The sequence below is a fragment of the Peromyscus eremicus genome, chromosome 1 (assembly GCF_949786415.1).
Source record: "Peromyscus eremicus chromosome 1, PerEre_H2_v1, whole genome shotgun sequence".
Classification (NCBI taxonomy): Eukaryota; Metazoa; Chordata; class Mammalia; order Rodentia; family Cricetidae; genus Peromyscus; species Peromyscus eremicus.
In genome coordinates, this window is record NC_081416.1 from 157699378 (window position 1) to 157721841 (window position 22464).

At 49.7% G+C, this 22464-nt stretch overlaps 1 protein-coding gene across 1 annotated transcript in view; it reads left to right on the forward strand.

Annotated features, from left to right (window-relative positions):
- Wdr62 (WD repeat domain 62) overlaps positions 1 to 22464 on the forward strand; it is a 42545-nt gene that overhangs the window by 12906 nt on the left and 7175 nt on the right. Inside the window, exons 9-21 of the mRNA XM_059275107.1 lie at positions 2438 to 2627; positions 5107 to 5244; positions 7437 to 7615; positions 10498 to 10589; positions 12499 to 12624; positions 14740 to 14807; positions 14886 to 15007; positions 16545 to 16620; positions 17311 to 17422; positions 17504 to 17567; positions 18047 to 18190; positions 19334 to 19467; positions 21847 to 21899. Coding sequence (XP_059131090.1) covers positions 2438 to 2627; positions 5107 to 5244; positions 7437 to 7615; positions 10498 to 10589; positions 12499 to 12624; positions 14740 to 14807; positions 14886 to 15007; positions 16545 to 16620; positions 17311 to 17422; positions 17504 to 17567; positions 18047 to 18190; positions 19334 to 19467; positions 21847 to 21899 — 1498 coding nt within the window. The remainder of the gene's footprint in view (positions 1 to 2437; positions 2628 to 5106; positions 5245 to 7436; positions 7616 to 10497; positions 10590 to 12498; positions 12625 to 14739; positions 14808 to 14885; positions 15008 to 16544; positions 16621 to 17310; positions 17423 to 17503; positions 17568 to 18046; positions 18191 to 19333; positions 19468 to 21846; positions 21900 to 22464) is intronic.

Below are 22464 nucleotides of genomic sequence, written 5' to 3' on the forward strand. Positions count from 1 at the left end.
CGGGGCTATGGCCACTGAGTGTCTGCTACGAGAGGCCAGCAGCGTTGACAGCAAGTTAAATGCCATAAAAGACAGCGCACCCGATGTTGCGTGTTGCAGGACTAGCAAAGGGCTGTGAGACTGGGTGGCTGGAACGCTGATGGAAACCAGCTGGATGAGCCTGTGTCTCTTCTGAGGTTTGAGGGGTGGCCACAGGGGGTTGCATGGTAAGTCCTTGAATGCAGAATCATTTGAATGTTGTGTCCAAAGTGGAGGGAAGGGCCAAGCTGTTCCCTTTGTCATAAGTCTCACTTGGGGAAAGTGGCATGGGTATCTAACAGTGGTGGCTGCCTCTTTGTAGATTGTTGGCTCCTAGGCCAGCAGCTTCTCCAAGAAAAAGCTGGAGGGGGTGACACACTCGATGTGTAAGGAAAGAGAGAGTTGAGCGAGCCACAGATCATGGCGTATTGCCTAGCTCCCCCACCTGCTCTAACGCGCTGTGTGGTCTCAGGTCGTCAGTGTGCCCCTCTGGGTCTGTGAAACAACACCGCTTCTCCTGGAAGTGGTGAGACTTGAGAAGCGCCCAGCAAGCACTAAGTGGGCTGTAGCCTGTAGGAGACCCAAGGTCTAGGACCGCCCTACCTCAGCCCTACCCTGCAGCTGGGGTCAGTTCTTTTTTGTTTGTTTGTTTGTTTGTTTGTTTGTTTTTTGAGACAGGGTTTCTCTGTGTAGCTTTGCGCCTTTCCTGGAACTCACTTGGTAGCCCAGGCTGGCCTCGAACTCACAGAGATCCGCCTGGCTCTGCCTCCCGAGTGCTGGGATTAAAGGCGTGCGCCACCACCGCCCAGCTGGGGTCAGTTCTTAATGAGGCCAGACAGAAGAGAGGAGGCCTGAGGAAGATGCTCATTTTCCCTCTGGACGGAAATGGACAGGATCTTGGGGTGAATGGAATGGGAGTAGAAATGATAATCAGGCAGTAACTCAGCTGGTCATTGTGGCACACACTGCAGCAGATCTTTGTAAGTTCAAGGCCATCCTGGTCTACACAGCAAGTTCCAGGCCAGCTATATAGTAAGATCCTATCTCAAAACAAAAATAAAACAAGGAACTGGTGAGATGACTCAGTGATTAAGAGCACTGGCTGCGGACTGGAGAGATGGCTCAGAGGCTAAGAGCACTGGCTGTTCTTCCAGAGGTCCTGAGTTCAATTCCCAGCACCCACATGGTGGCTCACAACCATCCATAATGAGATCTGGCGCCCTCTTCTGGCCTGCAGAGATACATGCAAACAGAACACTGTATACGTATTAAGTAAATTTTTTTTAAAAAAAAAGAGCATTGGCAGCTCTTCCAGAGGACCTGGGTTCTATTCCCAGCACCCACATCAAGGCTCATAATAATCTAACTCCCAGAGGATCTGGTACCCTCTTCTGGCCTTTATGGGTCTCAAGCATACACATGATGCAGACATGCATTAAGGCAAAGCACCCCTGCACACAAAATAAACAACAACAAACCCCCAGGATTTGAAAAAGAGCAACTCGGAATGCCCTCAGAGGACTCTTCCTTTTTAGACTGGACTTTGTTAACCTGTGTCTGTAGAGACTTGAGACACCATTGATGGCTTCTACTTCCTGGCTGTAGTAGTAGCCAATTTTCCCTTGAATTTATCCCCACCCCACCCCACCACACACACACACACACACACACACACACACACAGGGCTTCTCTGTGCATCCCTGGCTATTCTTAAACTCTCTGTAGACCAGACTAGCCTCGACCTTAGAGATCCAATTGCATCCACCTCCCAGTGCTAAGATTAAAGATGTTCGCCACCATACTTGGCTTTGAATTTATTTTCCGTGTTTTCATTGGTGTGTAAATTCCAGATGGAAGGTGCTGTTGATTATCTCACCACTGATGACCATCAAGTGTGTGGTCCTTGCACCACCTACAGGGCAAGCCAATTTTAACCAAACTACAGTGGATATCACCACTGTCTCGTGATCCCCATGAAGCTGCATGCTTTTGTAGCTTCTCACAGTCTTATTTTCATTTCTTTTCTTTTTTTTTTTTTTTTTTGGTTTTTCGAGACAGGGTTTCTCTGTGTAGCTTTGCGTCTTTCCTGGAACTCACTTGGTAGCCCAGGCTGGCCTGGAACTCACAGAGATCCGCCTGGCTCTGCCTCCCGAGTGCTGGGATTAAAGGCGTGCGCCACCACCACCCAGCTTATTTTCATTTCTAATGTAGCAATAAATAATAAATATAGTCATTATCATGAAAAAGAATGTGCTCTCATGGCCAGACCTAGGCACTTTCAGTTTGCAGCTTACGTTAGAAGCAAAGCAAAAGAAAAAAGAGGACAGGGCATGGAAATAGAATAGAAAGATGGCCAGCCACAGAGACGCAGGAATGGCTTGCTGGCATTGATGGTGACTAACCCATATGGCTTCGGTAGCTTCCTCTTCCACAGAAAAGCAGAAGCAGTCTACCCAGATACAGTGGCACTGACCTTTGACCCCATCCACGAGTGGCTCTCCTGTGTCTATAAGGACCACAGCATCTATATCTGGGATGTCAAGGACATCAATGAAGTCAGCAAAATGTGGTCAGAGCTCTTCCATAGCTCCTTCGTCTGGAATGTGGAGGTGAGACCCTCTTTCCCTCCTTCTCTTTGTCCAGCTGTGTCTCCACTGGGGCTCAGCTCATGTATTCCCTGGAGCTTAGAGAACCCATGTAACCGTTGTGTCAAAAGACACAAATTGAGATGTAGAGGCAGGCAGACTAGGAGTTCAAGGTCATCCTTGGCTGTACAGAATATTCAAGGCCAACCTGGGGTATATGAGAACCTGTCTCAGAGAAAGAAAAGAAAAACTTGGACAGGATTGATGACCCAAGTGTGCTTTAATCCCAGTGTTATGAAGGCTGAGGCTGCCAGATCTCTGTGAGTTCAAGGCCAGCCTAGTGTACATAGCAAGTTCCAGACCAGCCAGGATGTATGGAAAGTGAGACCCTGTGATAAAGAGAACAAAAGGAGGGAAAAGATGTTCAGAAGCTCTGTTCGGAGACCGAACGGAGATGGCTCGGTGGTTAAGAGCCCTTGCTGCTCTTGCAGAGAACCTGGGTGTGAGTGGTGGTTCATAACAGCCTGTAACTCCAGTTGCAGGTCATCGTGCCCTCTCCTGACCTCTGTGGGCACTGTATGCACGTGGTGTACATACATACAGACAAAGCACTCAGAAGCATAAAATAAAAATAAAGTTGTTTTTAAAGAATAAGAAAAAGCTGACCATTATTAGCAGATATTGAGATTCAATGCTCAGATCCATTTCTTATTTTTTTAATTTATTTATTTTATGTACATTGGTGTTTTGCCTGCAGGTATGTCTGTATGAGGGCATCAGATCCCCTGGAACAGGAATTATAGACAGTTATGAGCTGCCATGTGGGTGCTGGAAATTGAACCTGGGTCTTCTCGAAGAACAGTCTTACCACTGAGCCATCTCTTCAGCCCCTCCATTTCATTTTTTAAGACTTATTATGTATACAGTGTTCTGCTTACATGTATGCCTGCATACCAGAAGAGGGAACCAGATCTCATTATAGACGGTTGTGAGCCACCATGTGGTTGCCGGGAATTGAACTCAGGACCTCTGGAAGAGCAGCCAGTGCTCTTAATCTCTGAGCCATCTCTCCAGCCCCCAGATCCATTTCTTATTGAGGGGTTCACTATGGGATATTCTCATGCTATCGGTTCTCTTTATTAGTTGGCCCACTCACATTAATGAGTCTCTTCTTTTTGTGTAACATTTGGTCACTTGGTAGACACTTCATGCAGTGATGGCTGGATAATGCTTGATTCTTTCCCTTTACTTCCCATTCCCAAGACAACCAATTGGTTCTCTGCCTGCTGAACATACCTGGTTGTTTCAGTTCATAGCATTATATAAACTCATATGTTTCAATATATGGAATATGCTTTTGTCCATCACCTTTAACATTGTTAGAGTTCAATTGTTCATTCTGGGTCAATGGGAGCTTCTTTACATTGGCTTCTGGGGTTGGAAGCCCCCTGGTAGTCTTTGGTAGCACCTTGCTGGTGGTTACCAAGATACTTCCGTTTCATCTTGTACATTTCTTGTCCCAGGCCTGGACCCAGCCAGTTTTTGAAAACCTCTGTTCATTTTTCAGTGGGAACTGGCATGAATATTTTTGTTTTGTTGTTTAGATTTTGCTTTCATTTTTGCTACTGCGGACTGAACCCAGGGCTTTATCTATACTATGTAAGTACCCTACCATCAAGGATATCCCCATCCTGCCAGTTATTAAATCATTAAGGACACTAAGGTGACTCTTAGTTGTCAAAGGCACAGAAAGTTACAGAATGAGAATGTCCTGTTATTCATTTGCTTTTTTCCACATCATATATACCAGAGTTGAAGAATGGCAGTTATTCAATTCTGAAAATGGTCACATGTTTTGTTTTCTTTCTATTTTTGTTTCTATCTGGGAAACACACACACTCACACACTCACACACTTTTAGACAGGGTCTCACTGTATGGCCCTAGATGGCCTTGAACTCAAAGAGAGCCATCTGCTTCTGCCTCCCAAGTGCTAGCTTACACCACTGCTCCTGCCTTTGTTTGTTTGTTTGTTTTTTGTTTTTTGTTTTTGTTTCTGTTTTGAGGCAAGATCTTGTTAAGTAGTCCTCAAAATGTTTTTTCTTTCTTTTTTCCTTGTTTCCCCTCCCCCCACAAGACAGGGTTTCCCTGTGCAGCCCTGGCTGTCCTGGAATTCACTCTGTAGCCCAGGCTGGCCTTGAACTCAGAGATCCACCTGCCTCTGCCTCCCGAGTGCTGGGATTAGAGGCGTGTGTCATCACTGCCTGGCTGGTTTTTCTTTCTTTCTATTTGAGACAAGGTCTCATGTAGCCCAGGCTAGTTTTGAACTCAGTATGTAGGTAAGTCTGACATGAACTTCTGATCCTCCTGTCTCAGCTCCCAACTGCTGGGATTACAGGCATGGTCCACCACCATCTCAAGCTTTAGCTTAGATTTCTGCCCACGTGCAGCAGTACATGGTCATCATCCATCACCCCAGCACTCCTTGTTCTCTGGGACTGCAGGTGTATCCTGAGTTTGAAGATCAGAGAGCCTGCCTACCATCCGGGTCTTTTCTGACTTGTTCCTCAGACAACACCATCCGCTTCTGGAATATGGGTAGCAGCTCTGACACTCAGTGGCAGAAAAACATCTTCAGTGACGTGAGTTGCTTCATTGTAGTCTGGTTTCTAGGAGCAGGGAAGTCTTCCCTGTGGAACAAAATGTGAGGTTTCCCCAGGGGCAGGAACCAGGAACCGAGATGGGGCACTCTTGTCTTTTCTTGTGTTGCTCTCTTTCTTTCTCCCTCCCTTTCTGTGGTGGTGGCATGATCAGTCTTCTCTTTTTCCACCTGACTTCTGCTGTGTGTGGGGTGTGTGTGTGTGTGTGTGTCTGTGTGTCTGTGTGTGTATGTGTGTTTGTGTATGTGGGGGGAGGGTGTGTTTGTGGTGTGTGTGTATGTGTGTGTGCCTGCATGTGTGCATGTGCCGTGTGTGTGTGTGTGTGTGTGTGTGTGTGTGTGTGTGTGTGTGGCCACTCCAGGCGATCCAGCCAGCACCTTCACTGAAAATGACCTTGCTTCCAAGTCTTGCGTCACAACTCAAGGAGAGTACAATGGGCAGAGCCAGGCAGAGACTTGCCTCATCTAAGTAGCTGTCACACGGGAAACCTCAGCTGGTGTGCTAGCAGGAGGGGGGGTGGGGGGTTGGGGGTGGTGTGGTGTCTGATGGAGGCTGGGGAGAAACAGTTTGCTGAAGACATTTTGGTCAGTCCTGCTAGGTGAGCAAGGGAGCTTTCCTGGGTGGCTGAGGACCGAATCTCTGTATGTATTGTACTTTATGTTAAAACACCCTTCTGCTATTGTGACCCTCCAAGTCTCGTGAGAGGCAGACAGTGATTGGATAACTTGAAGTCATATGCAAACACCAGTGCAGGAAGCACCATGAAAGAAAAGGACAGGGCGCTACTAACGTGTAACACTAGCCCGTGCCATCGCAAGAGCCTTCTGGAAGAAGCACTTCCGCCACAGTACAGAGGGATGGGGTAAAAAGAGGAGGGGGCAGACTCCACCCCTGGGGAATAACTGCAAAGGCCCCGAGGTGACACCAAACTTGGTGACTGGGAAAACCTTCAAAGGTCAGTGTGGCGGCAGTAATGCAGCCTTTAGTGCAGGAGATGCACGGAACTGCTCCTTTGTTACTTTCCCTCCCCAGCCAATAACACTGTCTTCTTCAGGAGAGGAAATGCAAAACTGGCCAGGCGTGGTGTCACACACCTGTCATTAGAGGTAGGAGGGTCAGGAGTTGGAGGCCAGCCTGGGCTACGTGAGACCCTGTCTTAAAAACAATAACAACAACAGGAAAAGAACGCCCTACAACTCTTGTGAGAGTGTGGTGTTCTGATGCATAAAAGGGTTTGTATTTTTTTTTTTTTTTTTTTTGGTTTTTCGAGACAGGGTTTCTCTGTGTAGCTTTGCGCCTCTCCTGGAACTCACTTGGTAGCCCAGGCTGGCCTTGAACTCACAGAGATCCACCTGGCTCTGCCTCCCGAGTGCTGGGATTAAAGGCGTGCACCACCACTGCCCAGCTCAGGGTTTGTATTTTTAAAGGGGGGGCAGGCTGGAGAGATGGCTCAGCAGTTAAGAGCACTGGCTGCTCTTCCAGAGGAATCAGGTTCAAGTCCCAGCACCCACATGGCAGCTCATAACTGCCTGTAACTCCAGTTTCAGGGGATCTGACTCTCCCACACAGACATACATGCAGGCAAAGCACAAATGTGCACGAAATAAAAATAAAAAAATGTTAAAAAAAGTGGGGGGATTATAGGCTAGAGAAATGGCTCAGCAGTTAAGAGTACTGGCTGCTCTTGAAGAGAACCTGGGTCCTTTCCCAGCACTCTGTGAGAGTTAACAATCAGTTAACTCCAGTTCTAGAAGATCCAGTGACTGATTCTGGGCTCCTCGGGCACAGCACATGCATGGGACATGTACATACATGCAGACAGAACACTCATACACATGTTTAAAATAGAAGTCTGGAGGTAGCTTATCTAGCTCCAGGAAGCTCTCAGAGACTCGGAGGCCTCCCGTCTCTTCATTCTGTCATGTGAGAAGATAGCTGTCATCCTCACGAGCCATTGGGTCAGCCCCATGCAGCCAGATGCGTTCCCACTTGCTCTCCTCAGTGCCCAGAACCTCGTCTAGCAGCAAGGAAGACGGGAATGCAGTGACTGGAGTTGAGTGGAGGAGAAGCTCCCGCTCCCGGCTTGAGTTGTGACTCAGGCCCCTGCCATGGGACGCACTGAACTCAGGTGCTGTAAGCTCCGTGCAAGCTGACCTTAGCCTCTCTTCCCACAGACCCTGCTGAAGGTGGTATATGTGGAGAATGACATTCAACACCTGCAGGACATGTCTCACTTCCCAGACCGGGGCAGTGAGAATGGGACACCCATGGATGTGAAAGCTGGGGTTCGAGTCATGCAGGTCAGTCCTGATGGCCAACACTTGGCTTCAGGCGACCGCAGTGGAAATCTGAGGCAAGTGGCCCTGGTGGTGGCTAGTGTTCACCTCCTGGCCCCAGCTGGGGCTCTCAGGGCACTGGGGAGGAGTCCTGGTCTTGGCACCTCAGCTGCTGGTTGGGAATAGGAGACCATGAGTAGTAATCCAGTTACCAGCAGCACCCCAGGACTTCAACTCCTGAAGGCCTGAGGTCATAGTGGCTGTCAGGACCTGAGCAGCTGCGTGGAATGGCCTCCTCCCTGGGCACCGAGGCTGAAGTGTCAGTGGGAGGAGCCAGCTGCAGGGGGTGGGTGCACTGAGAGGGCGGGCGCAGGTGGTTGGTGTCCGTGTCCGTGTCCGTGTGTCCTCGGAAGACGTGTCAAGTCCCCTGGAGCTGAAGTTATAGGTAGTGGTGAGCCACCCAACATAGGTGTTTGGAACCAAACCCAGGTCCTCTGGAAGAGCAGCCAGTGCTAACTGCTGAGTCACCTCTCCAGCCCCGGTGAGGTGTTTTTGAGACAGTCTTATATGGCAATTCTTCTGTTCCCACCCCGAGTTCTGGATTCCAGGTGTGTACCACCATGTCCAGATTTGTCTTCATTTTTATTTTATTATTTACTTATTTGTCTGTGTGTGTGTGTGGGTGTGTGTGTGGGTGTGGGTGTGTATGTGGGTGTGCATGCCTGTATGGAGGCTAGAGGTCAAGACTGGATGTCTGCCTCTATCACTTGATTGTACATACTTTTGAGACAGTCTCTTTCTGACCCAGAAGCTCACCAGTTTGGCTAGACTGGCGACCAGCAAGCCCCCGGGACCCTTGTTACAGCCCTAAGCCCTGGGGTTAGAGGCACACTCTACACCGAACTCAGATCCTCTCGCTTACTCAGCAAGCGCTTTACCCGCTGAGCTATCCCCCCAGCCCCATTTTCATTTTTGAGACAGGGGCTCATACTGTAGGCATCCCAGAATGGCCTAGAACTTACTGTGTGGCCCTGTCTAGTCTTGAACTTGTGTCAGTCCTCCTGCCTCAGCCTCTAGCATGCTAGGATTGTAGGATAGGCGTGAGCAGCCATCGTGCTTAGCTAGTGGGTGCTAGCAGAGCATGAGCTCTGTCCAAGAGACCTGGTGTAAGATGGTAAGTGGCAGCTGTGGCCGTCTGAGTCTTGAAAGAGACAGAGCAAGTGGGAAGAAACTGCAAATCGTGTGCCCATAAAGGGGCAGCTAGCTACCATGGGGTACCTAGTGAACAGCTTCTTTTTATTTGTTTGTTTGTTTGTTTATTGCATGCGTGCGTGCGTGTGCAAGTGCACACATGCATCTTATAGTGCAAGTGTGGGAGTCAGAAGAGAACCTTAGAGGGTCAGCTCTTTCCAGTGTGGCTCCTGGAGCTTCAGGTCACTAGTCTTGGCAGCAAGCACCCTTACCCACCATCTCTTTGTCCTAGTTTTTCGTTGTGGAGTCCTGTGATGTTTAAATACTGACAGTTGTAATATCAGTCACGCATTAAGCAAGGTGCGTGTGTCATTGCTCATGGTGACAGCTCTTCCGTGAATGGCAAACACGCCCCATCCTGGTGGTGGCTGAGCACTGTGTTTACCTGGTGATTTAATCCCCTTGCAGAGCCTGCTGTATGTAAGCCCAGTTTTACTTCTCTTTTATATACATGGGTTATTGAGGTGAGAAAGACCAGAAAAGGATGGGCTAAAACTCACACAGTAGACAGTGCAGGAGCTGTGGTGGTAAAAATAAGGGCAGTCTACATTTGAGACATTATGAATGAGGCATGAGCCAGATGTGGTGGTGCACGCCTTTAATCCCCACTCAGGAGACAGAGGCAGGAGAATCTCTGAGTTTGAGGCCAGCCTGGTCTACAGAGAGAGATCCAGGACAGCCAGGGCTACATAGAGAAACCTTGTCTTTAAAAAGAAAAGGGAATAAAAAGAATGGATAATGAGTGAAACATGATGGTGCATGCTCTATCGAAAGAAAATGAAGCGAAGAGCTGGACAGATGGCCCAGTAGTTAAGGGCGCCTACTGTTCTCACAGAGGACCAGAGTTTGGTCTCCAGTAGCAATGTCCGACAACTCATTACTGCCAGACTTTAACTATAGCTCTAGGAGATTTGATGCCCTCTTCTGCAGACACACACACACACACACACACACACACACACACACACACACACACACACACGATGAAAACATATATTTTTTAAGAAATGGGCACATTGGGGCTGGAGAGATGGCCTAGTGGTTAAGAGCACTGACTGTTCTTCCAGAGGACCTGGGTTCAATTCCCAGCACTCACATGGCAGCTCACAACTGTCTGTAACTCCAGTTCCAGGGAACTGACACCCTTACACAGGCAAAAACACCAATGCACAATAAATAAATTAATTAAAAAAAAAAAAAAAGAAATAGGCACATGCCTTTAATCACAGCAGTTGGAAACAGGGACAGGTAGGTCTCTGTGAGCCTGAGGTCAGCCTGGTCTACATAGCCAGTACCAGGCCAGCTAGGACTAAATACTGAGGACTCCCTCTACAATCCCACCCCCATCCCCACCCCTGCCAAAAAAAGGGATAAATAATCTTTTTTTTAAGAAAACAAAAGAGGTAAATACATGAATATGGTCTCTGGCCTTTGCCCTTTCCCTCAGACTGCCTATTTGAAATTTAGCTCTGCAAAAATGTGCAGCAGAGGACTATCCTCAGTCCCTGGGGTTATGTTTTGGCTTTTGAACTACAAGAGGTTCATAGCTGTGGTCTCCTTGTCCCTGCTCCCTTTACCACAGCCATGTTCTGGATGGGAGGCTGTGGTCGGGCATCTCAGACTACTTGATGCAATAAGACTTCAGTACTGGCCTAGAGCCAGGCGAGGGGCTGTGGGCAGGGTACAGTTGGCAGTGTGTGTCTCCCAGGATCCACGAGCTGCACTTCATGGATGAGCTGATCAAGGTGGAGGCCCATGATGCTGAGGTGCTGTGCCTGGAGTACTCCAAGCCTGAGACAGGTGAGCCGAGCCACAGAAAGCAGAACTGGTGGGAGTCCAGGAAGGGCCCTACGGCTAGACTGGCCAGGTTGGCATGGACTGCACAGAGCAAGGCAGCTGCAGGCTCGTGCTGGTCCCAGGGCCTCTTCAAGGCCCCAGCTGAAGGGGTGAGTGAGCATGTGAATATAAGCTCGTCATCTTCCGGATGGACAGGCTGTCAGGTGTTCCTTTTAAAAAGTTAAATGCCCACAGAAAAATTGCAAGAATATGATGGCAAGTACTTAGAGATCTTTCATCTAGATCCAGGTTTTTAATCCAGTCTAACCCTTTGTCTATCTACATGACTTCCTCGGCTTTCCTCTCTCCATTGTGCTGTGTATATGTGTATGCTACGTGCAGGATAAAATAAGGGCGTACACATTTTGTGTTTTTGTTGGGTGATGTGAGAGTTCAGGCATGATGTCCTCTGACCCTCCAGTACCCTAAGAAGAGCATCTCTATTCACATGACTGTAGCGTGCTAGGGTGTAGCTCATTGGTGTAGCATTACCTAGCATTGTAGGTGCCCTGGGTCCCATCTTGGTCATAAACATCCATACATATACATATATGCACATACACACACGTGTATGTATCTGTTTATATATACACACATATAAAACACTGCTGTACTTATCTAGTCTGTTTATTCCATTTTGATACCATGATGTTGTTTAGACAATGTTCCTAACTTTATTTTTGCTAATTCCCCAGTATTGTCTTTCATAGAACCTTTGTTTCTAATCTCGGTGCACGTTCTTAAGTGTCTTGGCTTTATTATCATCTTTATTCTGGAGCACCTGCACAGTCTTAACTTGGTATTTGGACTTTGGCTTTCTGAAGAGAACAAGCCAGTCATGTAGAATTTCCCAGTTTTGAGTTTGTCTGATTCCTTATCATTTGGTTCAGACAATATACTTTTGGAGTATCCTATCTGTATTAGTTGTTTTTGTGCTGTTATAATGAAATACCATGACCAAAAACAATTTCTAGAAGAGTTTATTTTACCCCATGGTTCCAGAGGGATAGAGTCCATTAATGTCAGGGAAGGCATGGCACGTGACAAGGACAGGAAGTTAGCTGATGATTTTATCTTCACAGAGAGAGCAGGAAGTAGGGTGAGGCTATAACCCTCGGAGGTGGTCCCGTGACTGATGCTCTTCCTCCAGCAAAGCTCTGCCTCCTAGACCCTCCCCATGCAGAACTGCCCCCTGGGGACCCAGTGCTCGAATGCCTGAGCCGGTGTGGAGCGTTCTCGTTCACACCAGTCCGTTAGCCAGTCTAGGTGGAGGTACACCCTGACACGGCAAACAGTGGCTCTCCATGCCGGGTCTCGTTCTTCCATCCTCCATACCCTCTGCCCATCAGAATGGCTTTCTGTTTCTTAACTCTTAGACCTTCTCTGAGCCCTCCTGGCTTCAGGCTGTGTTGTTAAAAACTCAGCTCTGCTGGGTGTCAGGGCAGGCATAGTCTGAGGGTCCAGTGAGGGGGACGGCCCAGTGAAAGAAGGACGGTGGCGGAAAGTGGTCAGCAAAGCCTGGCTGAGGCCTAGAGCCAAGACTCAGAGCTGGGGCGTGGTTTAAGTGAGGCTAAGAGAGTGCCTGGGCTTCCCATGGCATCCCACAGAGTAGGACTCACCAGGAAGGAACGCTGTGGTGTGCAAAAGTGTCTACTACTGGTAAGCATGGCACACACATCAAGAATTGCCTTTACTCAACTGGCTCTGGGGGTCCTGGGGGAAGACCCCCAGAGCCAAGGACTTGCCCCTTCTTGGTTTGGGGCTGCTTAGCTGCGGCTCTGGATCCAGGACTGTACATCTCCATCTGCCCGCTTATGTGGGAGGCAGAGCATCTAGGCGCCTTTGGCAGCCCACTTTTCCTCTCCACTCACAGGAGTGACTTTGCTGGCTTCAGCCAGTCGGGACCGGCTCATCCATGTGTTAAATGTGGAGAAGAACTACAACCTGGAGCAGACCCTGGACGACCACTCTTCCTCCATCACAGCCATTAAGTTTGCTGGTGAGCGCCTTCCCTCCCTCTTGCTGGACCTCAGCAGACAGCCCCTTTGTTAGCAGGGAACCATGGCATGTCCTGTGGTATACAGAGACAGGAGTAGCAACCCGTGGATCTGAAGGCTGGGCTTTTGGTTTATTGATTTATGAAAACTGATGTCAGTAAGGTTATTTTTAAAAGTGAATAGGGGGCAGGAGAGATGGCTCAGGGGTTGGGTGTTTTGTTTTGTTTTTGAGACAGGGTCTCACTATGTATCCCTGACTGACCTGGAACACAGAGATGGAACACCTGCCTCTGCCCCTCAAGTGCTGAGGTGAAAAGTGAGAGCCACCATGCCTGGCATGCCTCGGGTGGAGAGCTCTTGCTCTTGCAGAGGACCGAGGCTTGGTTCTCAGCATCTACATGGTGGCTTACACTCATCTGCAACTCCAGTCCAGGGCACCCAACACCCTGTTCTGACCTCTGGAAGCACCAAGCACACATGCGATACACATATATCCGTGCAGGCCAGCTCACGTACACATAAAATAAATAAAAAGTGAGTAGGCCAGTGCAGTGCCACACCTGTAGCTCCAGTGCTCCAAAGGCAAGAGGATTGCTGGGCTCAGGAATCCAACACCAGCCTGGCAGCTTGCTTTTCTTGTGCTTTAACAAAGTACCTGGCAGAAACAACGTACAAAGGATTTGTTTTGGCTGACGGTTTAGGAGAAGATACGGTTCTTGGCAGGAAGGTATGACTGTAGTAGGAGGCAGCATCCACAGTCAGGGTCAGAGAGAGGTGCATGCTGGGGCTTGTCCAAGACCCTAGTCCATATGGTGCTGCCCACATTCAGGGTAGGTCATCCCCCTCAGTTACACCTCTACAGACTTCCTCACAGACGTGTTCAGTGGTGTGGTACTCAGGTGATTCCGATCTGAGTTGGCAGTGCAGATGGACCATTACAGAGGCTGAGGAGATGGCTCAGCAGGCAGAATGCTTTTCTGTAAGCATGGTGACCTGAGTTCTGATCCCTGACACCCACATAAAAAGCCATCTATATTCCTAGTGTTGAGAGGTAGAGACATGAGGATTCTGGGGGCTGTCTAGCTAATCAGTGAACTCCAGCTTTAGTGAAAGAGGAAGGACCTATCTCAGAAATTAAGGTAGAATAGGCAGGCAAGATGGCTTAGCTGGAAAAGGTACTTGGCACCAAGCCTGGTGACCTGAGTTCAATCTCTGGAACCCACCGAGTGGGAGAAGAGAACCAATTCCTGCAAGTTGTCCTCTGACTTCCACATGCACGCTATACGCTGTGTACACAATAAATTAATAAATAAGGTAGAGAGTGACCGAGGAAGATACCGGATGCAGTATTTTAACCTTCTGTAAAATATATGTCTAGCCAGGTATGGTAGCATGGGTCTGTAGTCCCAGTGCTTGGGAGGTGGAAATAGGTGGATCATGGGGTTGGGATTTAGCTCAGTGGTAGAGCGCTTGGCCCTGGGTTCGATCCTCAGCTCCAAAAAAAAAGAAAAGAAAAGAAAGAAAGAAAATAGGTGGATCATTTAATACCATCCTCAGCTATATAGCAAGACTCCGGAGTGTAGCACACACTAGCCTCCAACTTACTATGGAGCTAAGGCTGAGCTTGAGCTGATCTTCCCACCTTCATCTCCCACATGCTGGGATTGCAGGCATGGGTCACACACATGGCTTTCATCTGTTGCTCTTTTGTTTATCTCGAAGTGCTGAAGCCATGAGCACACTCTCCAGGGGCTGTACCCCTAAGCATCATCTCTGGCTCTTAGTTGTTTGTGTTAGGTTCTGTGACAGGATCTATAGCCAAACTGGCTTAGACCTTGAGTTCCTCCTGCCTCAGGCTCCCAACTGCTGTATTACAGAGGGCTAGAATAACTGACATGCACCACCACCTCCAGTTCTCAAAATGCTGTCCCCTCTGTACCCCTGCCCTGCCCAGACCTGCACACACAGTTCGTGTCTTAAGAGGCCTCCCCTCCGCTAGGAACCTTTCTGATCCTAGCAGAATTGGTTGTTTGCCCTGAAATGGGATTTCCTAGCTCCCCATTTTCCTTCCTGTGTAGCATAGGGCAGCCCTGTCCAACCCCTGCCTCCTCCTCCAGGCACCAGAGATGTCCAGATGATCAGCTGTGGGGCCGACAAGAGCATCTACTTTCGTAGTGCCCAGCAGGTAAGTGGGGTGGCCTCCTTGGGGCTAAGGTCAGGAGTTGGTCAGGATGTCCTCTGAAGTTTTTGCCTGCCCTGCCAGACCTCGGACGGGCTGCACTTTGTCCGCACCCACCATGTCGCAGAGAAGACCACCTTGTATGACATGGACATTGACATCACGCAGAAGTATGTGGCTGTAGCCTGCCAGGACCGCAACGTGAGGTGAGGAGTGCCTGGGCCTTTGCTGCCTGCCCCAGCTTGTTTCCAGCCTCGCTCAGTAAGGTCTTACTTACTTGCTGGACTGTTTTCTCTCTGGCTGCCTGCTTCTTCTCCCTGTTCATCTGGTCCCTGAAAAGTTGGTGAGACTGATGGACCCAGCATGTTTCTTAAAGCAGGGCATGTGTTGTAACTACTGTATAGCAGGTTTGTAGAAAGGAAGCTGAGGGTGAGATCACCCTTCAAAAGAGCTTCTTTAGGAGAGCCAAAGGCAGGCTACAGAGATGGCTCTGGTTAAGAGCACTGGCTGCTCTTCCAGGGGATCTGAATTCAATTCCCAGCACCCACATGGTGGCTCATAACCATCTGTAACTGTAGTCCCGTGGAATCCAATACCCTCTTCTGGTGTGCAAATAAATGTACATACAGACTAAGCAGCCATACACATAAAGTACATAAATAAAAGGAGAGCCAGAGGCTCTTGGCCATAGGCAGCCATGATGAGGCCCTAAAAAAGAGCCACCATGTGTAATAACACAGGGGTCCTGAAGGTAGAGGCTGACCTTCAGTTCCCAGAATGTTAGCAGAGGTACAGCATCATAGGCAGCATTAGGAGAGGGGTCCCAGAGGAGAAATAGGCCTTCCAGTTCTGTAAGGCAAAGGAAGTTTCTGGCTCTAAGAGATTCCCAGAAGGGCTCAGGATGGGAGGTTTCATATGACCCAGAAGTCACAAGGCTCCGATAACAGTAGTTGTGATTCAGGGTTGTCTCCCAGCTGTGTGGGGGAGAGAAAGAACTCAGCTCTGTGTTAGTTGCAAGGTCACAGCAGCTCTCTGTAGCTGAGAGACTGCAAAAGGAAGTGGCCTGATTTTAAGGGGAAGAGGGTGTCATTTAGGATCTGTGATCCTTGTCACAGCAGAGCATGCCTGTAATCCCAGCACTTGGGAGAAACATCAGGAGTTCAAGGCCAGCCTTAGCTACATAGCAAATTGGAAGTCACTGTAGCCTACATGAGACCCTGTCTCAAAAAAGGGAAGAGGAGGAGGAGCTTCTCCACCAGGCTAAGCCACCAGCCCTACAAAAGACTTGTGGCTGTCTGGGGATGTGTGGGGATGGAGAAGTCAGGAACTCAGCTCATTCACCTGTCTTCCTTGGGCTCCTGTCTGGGCTGGAGAATGCTGCTATCAGAGCAGTGGCCAAGGTCGCCAGCCCAGCCAGCCCTTCAGGAGACCCATAGTCCATGAAGGGCTGGTGCCTAGTGGTCTGGTGAGATGAAGGGAGGCTTGGGAGTCGCCATGGCCCGTGGGAGGGTCAGGAGCTATCAGGGTTGGCCTGGGGCTTGTTCTCTGCTTCCTCCCTGGACTCCCTCCACCTGGGGCGAAGCCCTAAGCTTGCTGTGTGAAAGGGAACAGATGCCAACTCATCAGTACTCCAGGGCATAACCTCAGCTTGAGGTAGGGGCTCCCACCCAGGAGCAGAAGGCAGCAGGGCCAGGAGGAAGGGGTGGTGTCTTCTGCTCCCACATGGCATCCCCACTTCCCCAGGGTCTACAACACAGTGAGTGGGAAACAGAAGAAGTGCTACAAGGGTTCCCAGGGAGATGAGGGGTCCCTGCTGAAGGTGAGTGTGAGACCACACAGACCCCAACACAGAGCCCCATCTTGCCTCTTCAGATCTGTGTCCTTAGTGTTTATTGAAACGGTCACACTGAACAGCACCCACCTAGGCCCGGCTAGCCACGGGTGCTTGAGTTGGAATGGAGGGAGGGGTCCTCTATTCGCTGAGTGGGCTCTAGTTTGGATGGCAACAAGATGTGATTGGAGGAGCAGACAGACCTTCACTCCTCTCCTAGCTTGTCCTCCCACAGGACACAGGACAGGTGGACACTTCTCAGGGACTCTGGCCCAGGGCAGTTGTTCTGAGTTCAGGCTCCTTGATAAATCCCAGCTGTGCCTCAGGCTGACTGCGTGACCTTGAGCAGGTGTCTAAACCTGTTTCATCATCTGTCAAGTGCAAATGGAAGCAGCTTCCACCCTAGGGTTGTATAGAGGGTCAAGTATGCAGTACTGACCTTTGTCCAGGGCCTGGCCACCATCATTTCTGCACTGGTGGCCATGACTTCTTCACCTGCAAAGTGGGAGCAGGAGTCTCTGCTCTGTCAGGTGTCATGAGAGTGCCCTGAGTTGATTCCCTGAACCAAGTGTCCAGCACAAAGGAGGTGGTCATCAGGGGGTGGTCCTGAGATGGTTGGCCCAGGCCTCCCAATAAGGATAAAGTAGGCAGCCTGAGGTGACATGTCTCTTCCCGCAGGTCCATGTGGACCCCTCAGGCACCTTCCTGGCCACAAGCTGCTCTGACAAGAGCATCTCGGTGATGGACTTTTACTCGGGCGAGTGTGTTGCCAAGATGTTCGGCCATTCAGGTAGGTGTTTGGCGGCCTATGCCCCCTTCCCTCCTCCCACAGCTGGCTCCCAGTAAGGACGCCTCTCTCCTTTGCTTGCAGAGATTGTCACCGGCATGAAATTCACCTACGACTGCCGTCACTTGATCACAGTGTCTGGAGACAGGTTGGCTGCCCTCTAGGAGTAGGTGGGCATGCCTCCTGGGGAGAGGCACTTTCAGCCTGTGTGGGGGTGCTTCAGAGCTCCCAGCCTCCTCTCACTTTGGACAGTGTACACCTTGAGTCATATTCAGCCCTAAGTTCCACCCAGATCTGTTGTTTTCTTGTGACCTTGAGCAGGTCATTTCCATCTATCTTGAAAAGTAATGACAATTGAAAGGACGATATAGCGCCGCCGTCTTATGGGATTGATTGGTTGTTCCTTGGATGTATCACAGTTCTGCTCCCAGCTCTGTTTTTCTTGAGTCTTGAGGCCCCTAGCTTGCCAGGGTGCCTGGACCTTGAGCCACGATCCACAGCCCTTGAGCTAAGCTGAAGGGCATCTAGGAGTGGGATCTTGGCCATGATGACATAGGGGCTCCAGACTCAGACATGGCAGTAGCTCTCACATACACTTCCTTCTGCTTTCTGCCCTGGTCTTTGAAGCTGCGTGTTCATCTGGCACCTGGGCCCGGAGATCACCACCTGCATGAAGCAGCATTTGCTGGAGATCAATCACCAGGAGCAGCAGCAGCAGCAGCAGCAGCGGCAGCGGCAGCCCAAGCACCAGAAGTGGAGCAGTGCCCCCAGGTCCTGCCAGTCCCAAGACCAGTGAAGTGGCCAGGGCCAAGAAGGCCCTGAGCCGAGCCCTCCCGTAGTCTTAGCCTGGGGGAATGTCAGGCTTTGGAAACAAAGTTCCAGAAACACAACTTAAGAAAAGGTTTAAGCTGGGCAGCGGTAGCGCTCCCCTTTAATCCCAATACCTGGGAGGCAGAGGCAAGTGGATCTCTGAGTTCAAGGCCAGCCTGGTCTACAGAGTGAGTTCAAGGCCAGCCTGGTCTACAGAGTGAGTTCCAGGATAGCCAGGACTACACAGAGAAACCCAGTCTAAGAAAGGTTTTAAAGTGCAGAGTCTTCATGCTTCTTGAGCATGGTGATGGGGAAGTCCCAGGGCGTGGGGGAGAGAAGACCTACCTACCCAGCAGTGGGGAAGGGTGCTCAGGACGGGGACCAGTGGGGACTCCAATGGCACTGAGTGTCCTCCTACCCTTCAGCACAGACCTGGTCCCTTGCTTACTTGAGTCCCCAAAGCACATGTCTTTAGTCTTTATGCCTCTCTCAAACTATTTGGAGTGAACTCCCATAATGATTTTTGTAGGCAGAAGTTTCCTGTCCCAACCACCTACTCCCAAATAACTGGCAGCCGCTTCCCAAATAACTGACTTAATATAAATTATAAACTCTTGGCCAATAATTCAGGCTTGTTACTAGCTAACTCTTACATATAAATTAACCCATATTTCTTATCTATGCTTTGCCAAGTGGCTCATGGCTTGAACTTCCCTTTCTACATGTCCTGCTTCCTCAGCTGTGACTTGCTGGCATCTCTCCTGACTCTACCCTTCTCCCCATCATTCTAGTTTGATTGTCCCGCCTATAATTCCTGCCTGGCAGTCAGCCAATCAGCTTTTTATTAAACCAGCCCGAGTAACATCTTCACAGTGTACAAAAGGATTATTCTACAGCAGATTTTTTTATATAGTCTTGCTATCTGGCAACAACCACTGGTCCTGAGGTGGCATTGGAGATGTCATGGGCAGAGGCACCAAGGGAATGTGCTCCCTTTGGGGTGGCTCTCCACAGTCATGGCTGAAGCTGTGGACAGGCCAGCTCTAGGCAAGTCCTCGCCTCCCCGCATTCACCTAGGCTTTCTTTCTGTTCTTCTTCCCGAAGCCAGGAGACATATGTATCCACACCAAGTGAGATCCGCTCCCTGAGCCCTGGAGAGCAGACAGAAGATGAGATGGAGGAGGAATGTGACCCAGAAGAGTCTCTGAAAACGCCGTCCAAAGAGAGCTTGGACCCAGGTTAGGCCCAAACTGGGAGTATAACAGTTGAGCTAACCAGAAAGTGACTTGGTTGAAGTAACTGAAAAGTCAAGAGTACTAGTTTCAAGCTTTGCTGGGCCCAGGGTCAGGTGACATCAAGAGGAAGGTTCTCCCCATTGAGTGTTGTGTGCGCGCCTGTTACCCCAGCATTCAGTTCCATAGCAAGGTGAGGCTAGCCTGCTCAACATGATACTTAAAAAAACGGTATCAGGTAGGGTGTGGGGGTGTATGCCTTTAATTCCAAAAGCAGGAGGATCTCTGTGAGTTCAAGGCTAGCCTGGTCTACCTAGCAAGTTCTCTACATAGCAGGTTCCATGACAGTTTGCACTGCATAGAGAAACCGTGTCTCAAAAAAAAAAAAAGAAAAGGGGGGGGGAGATATTTTAAGATACTTGCTGAGTGTGGTTGCTCGTACCTATAAAGCCAGCACTTAAGAGGATGAAGGAGGATTGCAAGTCCCAGGTCAGCCTGAACTACATAGCAAGAGCTTATCTCAAAACCAGAAAGAAAAGGAAGATCTTTTTCTCCGTCCTCTGACTCTGCTTTTCTTCACGTTGCCTCTGTGCTCAGGCAGACTCTCCCTTTCTGAGGGGCAAAGAGGCCTCTATCAGCTGTAGGCATATAAAACTGCAGAGAAATGAGCACTCCTTCCTAATGCTCAAGCAGAGTTCTGGAGTTGTGACTCCTGTTCCCGACATAAACTATGGCCCAGTTCCTGTGGGCTGAGGCTTAGTCAGCTCCACTTAGTGCCTGGCCAAGGTGGGACATGGTAGAGGGCTGAGGGGGTTTCCCCAGAGGGCTTCCCAGGGAAAGGTAGGAAGAGCACAGCTCCATTTGACGGAAGGCTAGCTGTATGCCGCTCCCCTGCATCTGCTCTCAGGCTTGCCAGAGGGCTGCTCATGGGCTAGGCATCAGAGCTGGCTGAAGAGGAGAGATGCTTGTGTCTAAGTCTCCCTTCAAAGGTGCTCCTAGCAGGGTCTGTGGTACAGACCTGTAATCACAGGTAGATGCTCAGGAGGTTGAGGCAGGAGGATTATAAGATCAAGGCCAGCCTGGGGACTTAGTGAGGCCCTGTCTTTAAAAAGGCTGAGGAAGTAGCTCAGTGGTCGAGCATTTGCTTGGTGTGTGTGAGACTCTGGGTTCAGCCCTCAGGACCACACACAAATAGAGAGGAAGCCTTTTCTCAGAAGTCACTGGCAGCCTTCCCATAGCTCTCACTGGCCACCATGCCTCCATCCTTGAGAGAGGCTGGAAACAGTGACAGAACTGGGTGCCTTTAGGGTGACTCTCCCCAAGGGACAAGAAGGGGCTTCTTGATACACAACAGCAGTGTGAGAATTCAGCTGGAAAAGTTTGTTTGTTTCTAGAAGGGTTTCTCTGTGTAGCCCTGGCTGTCCTGGAACTTGCTCTGTAGACCAGGCTGGCCTTGGACTCTGCCTCCAAAGTGCTGGGACTAAAGGCATGCAGGTGTTTGAGAGTAAACTAATTTTTCTTGTTATCTCCCTCACTCCCAGTCTATTGTTCCATGCTGACCACTTTTACTAGGTTAGTGTAAATCATGCCTTTCCCTGAGCACTAGTATTCTGTGTGCATTGCAACATAACCTGTTATGTCTGTAAGTCTCGGTATCCCGGAGCTACTGTTCCTACCTTCCCCTCAGAAACAGCTTGGCTGACTGTGAGTGAGTAAAGCAGAAGCCCCCATCATTTATAGTGTTCTAGTATAGTTATTACCCTGCAAGTGGGCATTTAGATTTCTTTTTAATTTCATGCCACAGTGTTGCAGAAGCTGCACCTGCCTGTCCTGGGCCGACATGTTAGTCAGTTGAATATTTTTCCTGACCAGACACACTGGGTCCTGACATTAGTGTTCCTTTTATTTTAAAAGGAAGCCCCAAGAGCGCTCCAAATTCAGATGGATGCCCTATCTGAAACCACCGTGTTAGGGATTGAACTCAGGGTCCTGCACATGCCAAGCTAACGGTCTACAGCCGAGCCCCCGTCCACAGCTGAGCCCCATCCGTCTTGGTTTTGATTTTTTGAAACAGGCTGTCGCTTTGTAGCCCAGACTGGCCTGGAGCTCTTGCTTCTCCTGCCTCAGCCTCCTGAATGCTGAGATTACAGGCACACACCACTACACCCAGCACCGCCCCCTAATATTTAGACTTGGCCAGTCTTATGAGTTAAATAGTGTATTTATTGTCTAAGTTTGTATTTCTCTGACAGTGAGTGAGTGAGGTTGAGCATCTTTTGATCTGTGAGTTCCTGTGCTACTCCTTTTGGAAATGCCCAGTAGTAAGTGTGGTCTGTTCATCTCTGGGGTTGTTTGACCTCTTCATGTGTCTCTGTGTGTCTGCAGATCCCCAGTGCCTGCTGACCAATGGCAAGCTGCCACTCTGGGCAAAGCGGCTGGTGAGTCTACTGGAAGAATGGGAGACTCAGTGGCTGGCAGAGGAGGAGCCCTCCCCATGCTCCCCCTTCCGGAAGTCCTTTTCTCTTTCTGTCTCCTTTCAGTCTTAGCTAAGGCAGCCTTGGTTCATGAAACCGTCTGCCCCGTGACTGCTGCTGTCCTGGCCATTGGAGGGGGCAGGGAACACAGCAGACAGTCTGACCTTCCAGGCCTGTCACCTGTGGGGAGGTGGGAGAGGAACAGTAATAGACAAACCATGCCACATGTGGGCTGATAGATGTGTGCTAGAGCGGAAAAGAAGGACGTCAGTTCAGTGCCAGCTGGCGTCTGGCGGTGTCTCTTGGAGCCTAAGAAGGGAGAGTGGCAAGAAATAGGCCAAGGGACAAGCAGGAAGTGTGGACTCTAGGGGCTTCAGAGGTGGGCCATCCAGTTGTGTATGAGGAGAAAAAACACCAAGATGGTGTCAAAGTGGAAGGAATGGTTGTTGACATGGATGAGGGACAGGCTGGGAGCTGGTGAGTAGAGGCTGGTAGCAGGACCCTAACCTCTAGCCAGATCCCAGCTTGG